The 15,187-nt window shown below is 45.0% G+C and overlaps 1 protein-coding gene across 1 annotated transcript in view; it reads right to left on the reverse strand.

Annotated features, from left to right (window-relative positions):
- The window catches only part of ldlrap1b (low density lipoprotein receptor adaptor protein 1b), a 73,981-nt gene extending 58,963 nt beyond the window's left edge, over positions 1–15,018 (reverse strand). The window contains exon 1 of the mRNA XM_073034526.1: positions 14,796–15,018. Coding sequence (XP_072890627.1) covers positions 14,796–14,880 — 85 coding nt within the window. The 5' untranslated portion in view covers positions 14,881–15,018. The remainder of the gene's footprint in view (positions 1–14,795) is intronic.
- Positions 15,019–15,187: the final 169 nt, after the last annotated feature.

The following is a 15,187-nucleotide window of genomic DNA, read 5'->3' on the forward strand; positions in this document are numbered from 1 at the left end:
ACATTCTGGGCATGCTACTTTGGAGCCGGAGCGTTTGACGACATTTGCGGGCTGCCTCCTTCGGTTGTGTCGGTCGCTATTGCAAAAGGCGCTTCTCACCCTATGCTGGAAATTCCCAGAAGCACGGTTTCCCCGCGAACAGTTCTGCAAACAAGCACGCAGACCTCAATCCTGTTTGGGAGCCGATGCAGGAAGAACTCCTGCCCACAGCACACGAAGTTCACCACACAGCCAATCAGCGACAAGATTTCCTCCCCACATCGAGTTTCCGAAATGATGACCGATCCGCGGACCGGGAAGCATAGAAAGGCCATGCGTTCAGGGGGGCACCACAAGCAACAGCGCGCCGACGACGTCTCCGCGCGTGGTGACGAACCGTTTGCAAGTGAGTTGCCCAGATCGGAGAACAACTCAACCCAGCCATTTCTCACTGCTTGTTTCCATAAATGAATCGCAACCTGAGATCGAGGGGCTGCCTCCTGCTTCTATTTCTTTTTCTGACCTGCTTCCTTGCGGAGAGAGCTGTAACTTCAGGGGAGCACACACAAAATGCTGGAGGACCACAGCAGGTCAAGCAGCACCTATGGAGAAGAATAATCAGTCGACGCTTTAGGCCAGGTGTTCCCAGCCTGGGGTGCACAGACCCTTCGGTCCATAGCATAAAGAAGGTTGAGAACTCCCGTTTCAGGCTGAGAACCTTCATTGGACCCTCATGTGTGTCGCTCTGGAGTTTCTGCAGAATCTCTTATGTCCTGACAGCATGGTGGCGTGCTCGGCTATCACCATGTAATCAGGTACAGTTCCTGCACACAGACTGGGTAAGCGCCATCTAATACTTCATTTTTAAACCAATTTCCTGACTTTTCTTTATAAGTTCACAGTAGGGTGCTAGTCTGACAGACAGCCTCCACCCAGGGCACTCCGAAAGGATGAATTTCCATTGCTACACAAGTGTCCAATCATGACATTCACACAATGTAATTAATGGGTGAAAGATGGACGATTTTCTAACATATCTAGATTCTGACCATACCATGCACACAAGACTTTAAACATCAGATGCTGCCTTTTGTATTCAATTGCATTATTAAAAGTAAAATCATTATACACCTCTTGGGAACCGATTCTGAACATAATTCTCATGGTATAACTACCTTCCTAGAGAATATTTTAGGAATATCATTTGTCTGGACATATTTGACTCCCTTTCTTTTCCACAGACGTTGCCAGACTCTTGAATATCCAGCTTTGATTTACTGTGTTTTCAGATTGTTACATACCCCGTAACTGGGTTGTCAAACCAGCAGAAATGGAACACTCGTTGGAATCTGTAATTACTAGAAACTAATAAAGTTTATTAGTGAATGAAGTAATACAGTACAGTAAATGCAAGGATATGAATGTAACAGGTTAGCAATAATATACACATCTACACAGAAATATGGAAATAGGAATCAGCCAAGCTCTAGTTCAGTTTAGTGTAGTTCGAGGTAGTTGTTGTGGAACCGTTGGGGGGGGGGGGGGGGGGAAGAGAGGAGGAGGAAGGGGAAGGGAGGAGGAGGGGGAGGGAGAGGCAGAGATATAAATAAATATATTATATATATATGAGAAAATCCAGGCAAACCTTCCATTGTCTTCTTATTCCGTTGTGGTCACCGACTGTGACCCCTCCGTTCCAGATGCCACTGTTCTTCCGTGGTGAACCTGTCACCCAGCCAAGGGTGGCGACACAACAGGTCCCCACCGGTCGTACTTTTACACCCTGTGAGCCTCTGGCCGATTCCCACGAATCTGTCCTCCAAACTCCTACCCACTTGTGGGGGCACAATGCCCTCTCCAGGGTCTCGTGGCGTGTCTCCTTGTGTCTTAGCAAAGCCGCTATTTTATCCCCCCCCCCACCCCCTGGATGGGGAATCACCTGTCCATCAAACGTCACCACTTCCTGTTGTCTCAGCAGGAGTGTTAACGAGCAGTTCAGGTTCAAAGCAAATGTCTGTGGCTGTATCACTGCAGACGCTGCACACACTCTCTCTCACACTCACACACACACATTAGCATTGTGGATGGCTCTCTTTTATCTCTCTCTTACTAGCAGCATCCATTCTGCAGCTATGCTTGGCTTCACACATAACAAAATATTTAGTATCAGCTGTTTTTTTGCTCTTGTATCATTATTTATCACACAGAGGGACACGAACAGAAGGAGTTACTGCACAAAAACTGATGGTGGTTTATCTTGAGAAATATCATAGCCACAGTCAAAGAGCAAATTTCAGCACCAGGCTAACTGCTCACTAACTTAGCAGCAGGAATGTCTGGATTAAAGTTTTGGCACTCAACGTCAGTAAGACAAAAGCTGATTGTGGACTTCAGGAAGGGTAAGACGAAGGTACACATGTCAATCCTCATAGAGGGATCAGAAGTGGACAGAGTGAGCAACTTCAGGTTCCTGGGTGTCAAGATCTCTGAGGATCTAACCTGATCCCAACATATTGATGGAGTTCTAAAGAAGGCAAGACAGCAGCTAAACTTCATTAGGAGTTTGAAGAGATTTGGCATGTCAACAAATACACTCAAAAACTTCTATAGTTGTACCGTGGAAAGCATTCTGACAGGCTGTATCACTGTCTGGTACGGAGAGGTTACTGCAGAGGACCGAAAGAAGCTGCAGAAAGTTTTAAATCTAGTCAGCTCTATCTTGGGTACTAGCTTACAAAGTATCCAGGACATCTTTAGGAAGCACTGTCTCAGAAAGGCAGCGTCCATTATTAAAGACCTCCAGTACCCAGGGCATGTCCTTTTCTCACTGTTACCATCAGGTAGGAGGTACAGAAGCCTGAAGACACACACTCAGCGATTCAGGAACAGCTTCTTCCCTCCTGCCATCCGATTCCTAAATGGACACTACCTCACTTTTTAAAATATACAGTATTTCTATTTTGGCACATTTTTAAATAATCTATTCAATATACATAACTAATTTACTTTTTATTTATTATGTTCTATTTTATTTATTATTATTCTTTTATCTCTCCCTCTGCTATATTATGTATTGCATTGAACTGCTGCTGCTAAGTTAACAAATTTCAGGTCACATGCCGGTGATAATAAACCTGATTCTGATTCTGAAGTACATTTATTATCAAAGTATGCACACATTATACAACCTTGAGATTCAACTCCATGCAGGCAGGTACAAAACAAAGAAACCCAAAAGGTTCTTTATTTTCTTTGCCACCAGTAAGTAGACGCTGGGCTACACCGATTTCAGAGGAATTATCCTGGACCCAGCATGTAAAAGCAATTGCAAAACAAAGAGCACGGTAGTGCCCCTACTTCATTAGGAGTCTGTGGAGATTTAGCATGACATCATAAACTTTGACAAACTTTGATGGGTAGTGGAGAGTGTATTGACTGACTGCATCACAGCCTAGTATGGAACACCAATGCCTTTGAACAGAAAATCCTACAAAAAGGTAGTGGATTCGGCCCAGTACATCATGGGTAAAGCCCTCCCAACCATTGAGCACATCTAAGTGAAACACTGTCTTAGGAGAGCAGTACCCATCATTGGAGATCCCCACCACCCAGACCATGCTCCTTCTTCACTGCTATCATCATGTTGAAGGTACAAGAGCCCCAGGATTCAAACCACCAGGTCAAAGAACAGATTCTACCCTTCAACCATCAGGCTCTTGAACAAAAGGGGTTATCTACACTCACTTGCCCATCCATTGAGATGTTCCCACAACCAGCGATCTCATTTTAAGGGCTCTTTATCTTGTTATCTCATGTTTTTTGGTATTTATTGCTATTTATTTATATTTGCATTTGCACAGTTTGTTGTCTTCTGCGCCCTGGTTGATCTTTCACTGATCCTGTTACAGCTACTGGATTTGCTGAGTTTGCCCACAGGGAAATAAATCTCAGGGTTGAATATGCACTTCAACTAAACCAGAAAGTTTAGCTCAGACTGTAGAACTTTTAACATCTCACTACATCGTCACTCATTCAGTCTTACGAATGGCCTGCAGCGCCTACTCGAAGAAACTAGTTACGGGGGCGGGTGGGAGGGGGCGTTAATCCTAGTTGACTCATCTTCCATAGAATCCAATAATAATAATGTTCAAAGTTGAAATGTATTTGATCCTTTTTTAAGGAAATAGCAAAACAAAACAACCTTGAGGCGATAAAACAAATGAAACTAAAGCTAACAAAATTAAGTGAAGTTAAATGCAAACAATTAAATGAATCAAATGGTCAATAAAGTATCACCCTGACCTACTCCCTAGTTCTACACTAACCAGACTGACTTGAAAAAGCATGACCATGTAATTAAAACTCTTCACTTCTACCACGTCCCCCCCACCACCACCCACGTGACTGGCTCTCATGATAAACGCAAAACACAGGACACAATGCAAAAAGAAAACAGATGCATGGCTCCCATATGGCCTTAAAGTTCACTATTTTTGCTATCACGTTTGTCAGGTAAATCAAAAGCACAGCCAACTCTGGGCAAACGTGTTGTATGTCCACAGTGTTCACAGCAATATCAGACTGAAACACTCTAAACACACGAGCTTCTGCAGATCTGGAAATCCTGATGAAGGTTCTCGGCCCCAGCTTCTTCTCTGAAAAATTCCATTTGCATGCATGCAAAAATTGTGGTCATACAATTAAATGCGGAGTAATTAAATTTAAAAAAAAAGATCTGAAAATCAAACCTAGTCATCATTTCAATATCAGCAAGGGGATCTGAAACTCACGGCCTGAAAGGCTGGTGGATGTGGAAATGACCACAATATTTAGAAACTCTCTGTATGAAGGCGTGTCGATTCACAACCCATGGAGACTACAAAGCATTATCTGGTCAAAGGGATGGTTCTAAAATCTACTGGTGCCAAGCATGGACACTGTGGGGCAAACCACTGCTGACTGTAAGGAGTTTGTATGTCCTCCCCGTGGCCAGTGGGTTTCCTCCCGGTGCTCTGGTTTCCTCCCACAATCCAATGACATACTGGTAGGTTAATAGGTCATCATAAATTGTCCCGCGATTAGGCTAGGGTTAAGTTGGGGGTCGCTGGGCAGCGTGGCTCGTAGGGCTGGAAAGGCCTATTTCGTGATGTATCTCAATAAATAAATAATAAACAAGGTTGAGTCAAGAACAAAGCTTCAACACAGGAGATTCTGCAGATGCTGGAAATCCTGAGCAACGCACACAAAATGCTGGAGGAGAATAAACAGTCAACGTTTCATGTCCTGGTATCTCGGCCTGAAACGTGGACCGTTTATTCCTCTCTATAGATGCTGCCTAACCAGCTGAGTTCCTCCAGCACTTTGTGTGTGTGTTGCTCGAGAACAAATGTTAAGTGATCCCAAGCAGGCTCCAGAGAATCACAAACAAGAGAAAATCTGCAGACGCTGGAAATGCAAGGCATCACACACAAAATGCTGGAGGAACTCTGCAGGTCAGGCAGCATCTTTGGAAAAGAATAAACAGTCGACATTTCCGGCCGAGGCCATTCTTCAGGACTGGGGGGGGGGGGGGGGGGGAGATGCCTGAATTAAATGGTGGGGGAGGGGAAGAAGGTGAGCTATAAGGTGATAGGTGAAGCCAGCTGGGGGAAAGGTCAAGGGCAGGAGAGGAAAGAATCTGATTGGAGAGGAGAGTGGGCAATAGAAGGGAAGGAGGAGGGGACCCAAAGGGAAGTAATAGGCAGGAGAGACGAAACGACAGAGTGGGAAATGGGGGGGTGGGGGGAAGATTTTTGTTCACCAGAAGGAGAAATTGATATTCATACCATCAGGTACCCAGATGGAATATAAGGTGCTGTTCCTCCACCTGGAGTGTGGCCTCATTTTGCCAAAAGAGGAAGCCATGGACTGATATGTCGGAATGGGAATGCGAATGGGAACTAAAATGCGTGACCGCCGGGAAGTCCCGCTTCTGGCGGACGGCGTGGAGGTGCTCGATAAAGCGGTCCCCCAACTTACGACGGGTCTCACCACTGTAGAGGAGGTCACTTCGGGAGCACCCGAACAACAGACAACCCCAGTAGATCCAGAGAACGTTTTGGTCACATACTGTAAATCTAATTAAGTGCAAAGTGAAAGCTAGGTTCAAGAGTCAGAATCATACAGAATGGAAAACAGCCCTTTGACCCTGCCGATCACAAAGCATCCATTTACATTCTATTTTATTCTCCCCCACATTCCCAACATCTCCCCCCCTCCCCCCCCCCGAAATCTACAGCCCATCTACAGACTAGAGGCTATTAAAACTCAGCAAGTAAATGACCATCTTGCACATATTTGAGATGTGGGAAGGAAATGCAAAGAATGTGCAAATCCCACGGTTAACGCCAAAGAGTCAGGACTGAACTTGGCTTTCTGAAATTGCTTGAGGCACTGAAAAGTCTTCAGAAGAACGAATCGTTCATCTAAAAGCCCTTTAAAGAGACAAAGCAAAGAGTGGTGAGCCCCAGCAATCAGTATCGAATAGATGAGGAACACCACAGCTAGGATGGCCTGGTCCTGGTCAGAATTGCATCAACTTTTATAGGATCCCACTTGGATCCAAATCAACATCCCCATCATTAAAACACGTTTCTGGCTTATTGGCTCAATCAGCACGCAAACACACAGAACTAATACAATATTCTAAAGGACTTAGCAGGTCCAGCAGCATCTACGGAGAGGAATAAACATTGAGTCATAGAGCGTTACAGCACAGACACAGGTCCTTTGGCCCATCTAATCCATGCCAAACCATTAATCTGAAAAGTTCCATAGACTTGCACCTGGACCATAGCCCTCCATGCCCCTACCATCCAGGTAGCTATCCAAATTACTCTCACATGTTGAAATCAAACCCACATCCATGTCTTGCACTGGCAAGTCATTCCACACTCTCACCACCCTCTGAGTGAAGAAGTTCCACCCCATGTTCCCTTAACCCATGACCTCTAGCTATAATCTCACCCTGCTTTCATTTACCCAATCTATACGCATCATAATTTTGTATACCTCTATGAAATCTCCCCTCAATCTTCTATGTTTTAGGGAATAATGTCCTAATTTATTCAATTCTTCCCCTATATTTCAGGTCCTCACGCCCCAGCAACACCCTTGTAACTTTTTTCTGCACTTTCAATCTTACTTACATCTTCCCTCCAGGTGGGTGGCCAAAACTGAATACAAGGATTAGACCTCAACGATGTCTTATACAACTTCAACATAATATTCCATCTCCTGTACTCAGAACCTTGATTTTGGCGAATGTGCCAAAAGCTTTCTTTACAACCCTATCCACGTTTGACACCACTTTCATGGAATAATGAATCTGTATTCCCAGATCCCTTTGTCCCATCACGCTCCTCATTGCCCTACCATTCTCTCTGCAAGATCTACCCTGGTCGATCCTTCCAAAGTAGAATACCTCTCACTTGTCCGAATTAAATTCCATCTACCATTTTTGCAGCTGGTCCATATCCCACTACAAGCTTTAAGAGTCGTCCACATGGCCCACACACCCCGAATCTTGGGGTCACGTGCAAACTTGCTTATCCAGTTTACTGCATTATCATCCAAGTCATTGATTTAGATGACAAAGAACAATGGACCCAGCACCAATCCCCGAGGCACACCACTAGTCACAGGCCTCCTGTCAGACTACCATCTACCACCAATCTCTGGCTTCTCCTGTATGCCAATGTCTAATCAAATTTACTACCTCATCCTGAATGTCAAGTGACTAAACCTTCTTGACCAATATCCTATGCGGGACCTTGTTAAAGGCATTGCTAAAGTCCATGTAGACAATATCCACTGCCTTGTCTTCATCAACTTCCCTAGTAACTTACTCAAAACCTCTGTAAGATTGGTTAGACATGACTTACTATGCATGAAGCCATGCTGACTATCACTAATCAGTCCCTGTCTATCCAAATACTCATATATCCGTTCCCTTGGAATACCTTCCGATACCTTTCCCACCACTGATGCCAGGATCACTGGCCTATAATTTCCTGACTTATTCTTAGAGCCTTTCTTAAACAATGGAACAACATTAGCTACCCTGCAGTCTTCCAGTACTGCACCTGTCGCTAAGGATGACTTAAGTATCTTTGCTAGAGCCTCTGCAGTTTCTGCACTAGCCTCCCAGAGGGTCCAAGGGAATACTTTGTCACACCTTGGGGATTTATCCACCCTAATTTGCTTCAAGATAGCAAACACCGCCCCCCCCCCCCCCCCGTTAACTGTAGGGTCCATAACCTCGCTGTTGCTTTGCCTCATTTCTATAGACTCTGTATCCATCCCCCAAGTAAATACAGATGCAAAAAAAATCCATCCGAGATCTCCATCATCTCTTTCGGCTCCACACGTAGATTACCATTCTGATCATTCAAAAGATCAATTTTCTCCCTTGCTATCCTTTTGCTCTTTTAACATAGCTGTAGAAGCACTTAGAATTCTCCATCGCCTTGTCTGCCAGAGCAACTGCCCTCATGCTTCCTTTCAGCCCTCCCGATTACCTTCTTAAGTGTCTTCTTATATTCGTCAAGTATCTCATTCGTTCCGGCCTACCTATAACTTGCTATGCCCTTCCTTCTTTTTCTTAACCAGGGCCTCAATATGCTTTGAAAGCCAAGGTTCCCTAAACCTGCTATCCTTGCTTTTTATTCTGACAGGAACATACAAACTCTACACTCTCAAAATGTTTACTTTTGAAGGCCTCCCCATTTACCTAGTACATCTTTGCCAGAAAGTAACCTGTCCCAATCCATGCTTGCTGACATCATCAAAAATAATTGCCTTTCTCCAATTTAGAATCTCAACCTGAGGACCAGACCTATCCTTTTCCATAACTGCTTGAAACTAATGACATAGTAATCACTAGAAGCAAAGTGTTCCCCTGCACACACCTCTGTCACCTGCCTAACAGGAGATCTAGTATCACACTCCCTCTAGTTGGGTCTTCTATGTACTGACTACGGAAACTGTGCTGAACACATTTGACAAAGGATCTAGCATGATGAATAAACTGTTCTCCAGCTTCCAACCAGGTACAGGTATCAATTATAACTGATGTTTCTATGACTAACTCTGCCATCGAAACATCAGTTATAATTGATATCTGTACCCTGCTGGAAGCCCGAGAACAGTTTATACATGTGACAAACTCTTTCCCATCAAACCCTTATACAGTATGGGAGTCCCAGTCAAAACTTGGAAAGTTAAAATTATCAACTATTGCAACCTTATCGTTCTTGTCTACGATGGATCTACAATCTATCAAGTCACTCTACGATCTATGTACAAATTTGCTTCTCTAAACCCTGCTGACTACTGTGTGGTCTGTAATATAATCCCATTAACATGGTCAGACCTTTCTCCTTCCTCAGTTCTACTCAAAATACCTCACTAGACGAGCTCTCCAAGTCCGTCCTGACATTCTCCCCGTAGCTTTGTGTTGTTTCATGTAGCACCATGGTCCTGGAGGAGCGTTGTTTCGTTTTTACTGTGTACCGTACCAGCAGTTTAAGGTTGAAATGACAATAAAAAGCGACTCATCTTGACTCGACTAGTAATGCCACCACTCCCCCTTTAATCCCTCTTGCTCTATTACATCTACAACAAAAGAACCCCAGAACAATGAGCTGCCAGTCCTGCCCCTCCTACAACCAGGTCTCACTAATGGCTACAATATCATAATTCCACATGCTGATTTATGCACCAAGCTCGTTTGCCTTTCCTACAATACACTTTGCGTTGAAATTTACGCAGCTCAGAACATTAGTCGCCCCATGCTCAACCTTTCAATTCTTGACTTTATATGTAGGTTTAACAACATCTTTCTCCACAACCACTCCAGTATCTGTTCAGCATTAGCAAACCTTCCCGCTAGGATATTAGTTCTCCATTCACTTCAGTACAAACCAGTCTCTCTGTACAAGTCCCAAAGAGCCCAATGATCCAGAAATCTGAAGCTCTCCCTCCTGAAACATCTCCTTAGCCACGTGTTGAACTGTATGATCTCCTTTCTTCTGGCCTCACTAGCACATGGCATGGGGTGCAATCCTAAGATTACCACCGCGGAGGTCTTGAACTTCAATTTAGCACCTAACTTCCTAACCTGTCACCCCTCCTACCCATGTCATTGGTAACGGTATGAACCATAACCTCTGGCTGCTCACCCTCGCACTTAAGAATGGGGTTACCATCTTGTACTGGGTGGCGGGCTGGAGATACGCTCCTACCAAAGGTGACCCTCCGCTAGCCTGTGGGCCACCCCTGGGCAAGGTGTAGCACCTGAAGCCATGGGAGCAGGTGGTGGATGGTCGTATGAACAGCCGGTGCATATCACAAGTCCTGGTTATGCGACCACTGACGCCAGGCAGACAATCTCTGAAGAGTATTGATAATGGCTGGGGTCACCCATCTTGTAAATACACTACCCAGAAGAAGTCAATGGCAAACCACTTCTGTAGAAAAATTTGCCAAGAACAATCACGGTCATGAGACAATTACTGCCCACGTCATACGGCACGGCACGTAATGATGATGCTGTTCCCAGCTGTGTCAGCCACATTTATATAATTATCCATAAATACCGTGTGTCTATTGGAACAGCCAGAATCACTGACTCGTATGGCATAAAATTTGTTTGAATTATTTGAAAATATGCTACCTCAAGGATGACAACATGCAAGGAACTTGTCAAGGGATTTCCAAAGGTTTTGCATTAATTCATTTAGATAATTGGCATCAAGCACTGATGTGGAGCTGGGCGACATAATGTGCTATTACCCTCCTCCAGAATTCCAAGACAAGACCGCGCAGTTTACAATGAAACTCCAGTTGTATGAAGATAAACTTCAAATCTGAGAGTAAAATTGCCAAATATGAACAAATGCATTGTTTCAAACTGCTGAATAAAAGCTTTTAATACCTAATCGCTGATCACATGATCCAATAAATCTTCCAGCATGACTGAAATAATCTACTTGTTGAAGGACAGCGTGAGGATCCAATCTTGGTACATATGGAGCCAAAAGCTAGAATAGATTTTTTATCCACAGTAATAGGAAAGAATGTTCTTTAAGGTTGTTATAGCCGGGGGTGGTAATCAGGGTAAACTCCCACTACCTATTAAATGCTCCCAATGGCGTGCATCCTCAAGTAGCCTCTGACAACCAAGTCCAGCTCCCGGCCTTCAACGTGGCTTAGCTACTAAGCCTGGTGGAACCCTTTTTACTGACAGGAGAAGGGGAAAAGGCAGATTCCTGGCACCTTAAAACCAGTCGCTTCAGGCAGATGGGGCTCGCCAACCCGTGATTGGCAGCTCTTTTAGGAGAGGGAAAACTGATCTCAAACCCCCGCTGCCTTGTGGCTATACCCACGTACGGGGAAGGCTTCAGGAGTAAATCCTGTGGAAAAAATCCAGAGCTGGAGTCCTACTTTGAACTCAATGCTGACTGGCAATTCCTGCGACACTGCTACTGTCGGTCTCCGCCATTCCTTTGGGTTAATTAGCTTTGTGAAGGTGGGGGGGGGGGGAGCTTCCTACATTGGCAAAAGCTTGCTCTCCATATTGTACTGCCCTGGCTTTGCGTACCTCGACAGTTAGAACACATCCTCCATGGTTGACCTCAGCCAACGGGGGCCTCAGAATGGGTAAAATACGATACGACAGGGGGGGAAAAAACAGGAACAAGGCAGAAATTCCATTATTTCTAGTCTTAATCAAGTTATCAGTGACCTTAAACAAAACGTGAACTAGGATTCAGCTGGAGAAACTGGTAGCATTCCCATGTCAAAGTCAAGTCTATTATCACAAGAGAAACGATAAGGGTCAAGTCATTTTCTCTCCAAATAAATTACGGTACTCTCAAGCCTACTAGCATCATAGTATAGTCAATATAACTATTCTGTGCCCTTTCAAGTTGTAAGGTTTGATTTCAATGCCTGCTCAAGGCCTTGAGTACATAACTCAGTGCAGTAATGCTTAGAATCTGCAGCACTGTGCGAGGAGCTTGTTTAGACATTCACAGCTGGTACTTCACACGGACTGAGCAAGTTTAATTCTGTCACTCAACACGGAGGAACTTTATTAATAGATTAATCACCACCCGCAGGAATTTACAATGGACGTTCCATGCATATTTGTTGGGATTACGCAATAAGGGTGCCCTAAAGGCACGAGGCACTTTGACAGAGGGGCAGCAACTTTACTTTCCTCAGTGTTATCGTTTCAGAGGACCTGTCCTGTGCCCAGCACGCGAGCGCCATTACGAAGCAAGCACGGCAGTACTTCTACTTGCTTAAAAGTTTGCGAAGATTCAGTGTGTCAACTAAAACTTTGACAAGCCTCTCTAGGAGTGCGATGAAGACCGGTTGCATCATGCACTGGTATGGAAATGCCAACGCCCTTGAATGGAAAAGCCTACAAAAAAAGTAGTGAAATACAACCCAGTCCATCACAGGTAAATGTCTGAGCATCACTGAGCACATCTACAGGAAAGCAGCATGCATCATCAGAGACCCTCCCCCCCACCCCACCACCCAGGTAACGCTCTGCTCTGACTGCTGCCATCAGGAGCCTCAGGGTCCCACAACAGCAGGTTCAGGAACAGTTATGATCCCTCAACCACCAGGCTCTTGAACAGAGGCGATAACTAGTCCAACTCGAACTGTTCCCACAACCTACGTACCCCCTTTCAAAGACTCCTCATCTCATGTTCTCAATATTTAATGCTTATTTATTATTACTGCATCGCTGAAAATGGTGACGTACGTACTTTGATAATAAATTTGCTTTGAACGTTTGACATTTTTTCTTTAAACACACAGAAAGTTTTAGAAAATAAGTTTTATATTTAAGATTCAGGTATCAATGCTACTAGTACTTTTTTCTCTTGTAACTAATGCTGACAAGAAGATACCCGAGGTAAAAACAAATATGGTAATTGAATTCATCCAGACAACAAGCTGGGAACTATCCTTTTCCGTTCTCCAATAACAATGAAAACATTTTTAAGCACAGCACATTTAACAGGTCTCCAAAGCCGCAGGTTCACTGAGCCACTCTCGTTTTCATTTAATAATCTCATTAGCAGAAGCCGTAAGCGTCATTAGGTATTTTAGGAATGGCTCTGCAGGCTTACATTCAGGCTTACATAAGCTGCTGTGACAATCTGACTACCCAGTTGGAGCAGGATGGCTGACAGGCCATCACTTTTGGGGGGAAAAAATTTTTTGCCCTGAATGACAGTGTAAAAAAATCTCCAAGGCTTACCATCATAACTCTGCCAAGCTGACAGCAAATTCTGCCATTTGCATTGGCAAATGGAGTTAGTGTCAGCAACCAGGTGCTCTTGTGAAGAGTGTTTTAGATTTAACTGATACAAAAATTACCACCGCGTTTTTATTCTTCTCTTGGGGGGGGGGGGTTCCCAAACTTTTAATGCCATGGACTCCTACCATTAACCGAGGGGGTCCCCTGGTTGGGAACCCCTGTATCGATTACTCCTATTGTAACTTCATCAAAATGAAATGAGGTAAACTCCACTTCTACAATGTAACCAATAAACAGTCTCCCCAGGCCTGGAAATTTTAATGCGAGTTTACCATTCCACAATAAAAGTCCTGTAGTTTTTTTTTCCTGCTTTTATTACAGCAGTTTTTCAATTTCTGTTTTAGTCACAGACGTACAGGGGGGAAATCACACTGGAAACGAGGAGAGTACCGCAGCCCACACAAGGGTTCTCCCAGACCGGTGGGGAACGCTGACTACACAACACAAAGCAAATTAAACCACCTTATCTACAATATATACCAATGATACACCGCCACATGCACTAGGCTAAACAGCGACAGTTTATCTATAATCCTAAGGCAGTCTAACCCTGAAAGGATCGGACCACACACTTCAATGTGTGATAGAGCACTACGTATATTGTAAGACCACATAGTGGTCCAGCCCTTGGATACCAACACCGTTTCAGAGAATTGCGCCATTGTCACATTACAGAATCAACAGGGGATATCAACTTTGCAATGTGGCGGGAGCTGGTATTAAACTTGGAATAAATAGCTGGTGCGTTTGGGGAGGGGGTGTTGCGTCCTCGCTCAGCTACCCGCCAAAGGCATACAGTACTTGAGATTTCTTTCCGGTTCTGCGATAAAGTACGGGTGCGGGTGCCGGCTACATGTGCGCCTGGTGGGGTGAGCACGTCAGCCGGCCCGAAGAGGGGAGGAGTCTAAATGCCTCGGGGAGACGCCTTTAAGAACTGCTTCATCTAAAAATGTGTATTTATAGGAGAAAATGGACATGATGAAATGACGATCCGGTGCGGAACGGGTTCAGGGCCACAGGGTTGCAGAAGACTTGTAATTGGGAAAGTAGCAGAAGGCTAAACTGACAGTTTCCTGGTTTGTTACACGCGTTGACACGTTAGCTGTTAACCGCGAGAGAAAACTGGCGTAGGTTTCTCCACATCCTTCCAGAGCCGCTCTCTGCCTCTTTCCAGTCGCTACTCGCGTTGCGGTCTCCCAACTATCAGAAAGTTTCACCGTGCCACGGGAGGGGGGAAGATTCGGGCGAGCTCCGGCCCCGGCTGCGTGCCAGGGAGGGAGGGACGATGGAACCAGTTCTTTGCAACAAAGATCTCACGCAACAGGTCCGCAACCCGGCAACACAGAACAATCTGGCGGCAGTCAAACACCACCCCCCGCCCCCCACGCACACACACCCCGCCACCCCACCAGCACGGAACTGTAAATAAACCTACTTTTGTGTTTGCTGCTTCCCCAGCTTTGCTTCGCGATGCTGGGGCTCCTTATGATCGCTCGACCTGCCGATTTCAAAGCGTCCATATTATTAATCACCTCCACGCACACGCACACACAAAAAAACAATAGCCCGAATGGAGACTTGCTGAGAGCACTCCGACCGCGCCTTCTCTTCTTTCTGCCCTCCTCGCGTAAACTTTCTCAACCCTCTGCAGAGTTCAGGGGAGGTAACATTTATGTAAAGTACGTGACGCCGCCCGCCCTGACATTACGTCCTTACCAAAGTCCTTATCTATTTAATGGGGCGGAAATTCAAAACAATAGGGGAGCTCACTGTGTCATCTGAAGGGCGGAGGCAAATCCTCGGTGACTTCTGCACCGCAGGGGCATC

The sequence above is a fragment of the Hemitrygon akajei genome, chromosome 32 (assembly GCF_048418815.1).
Source record: "Hemitrygon akajei chromosome 32, sHemAka1.3, whole genome shotgun sequence".
In the NCBI taxonomy this organism is placed as follows: domain Eukaryota; kingdom Metazoa; phylum Chordata; class Chondrichthyes; order Myliobatiformes; family Dasyatidae; genus Hemitrygon; species Hemitrygon akajei.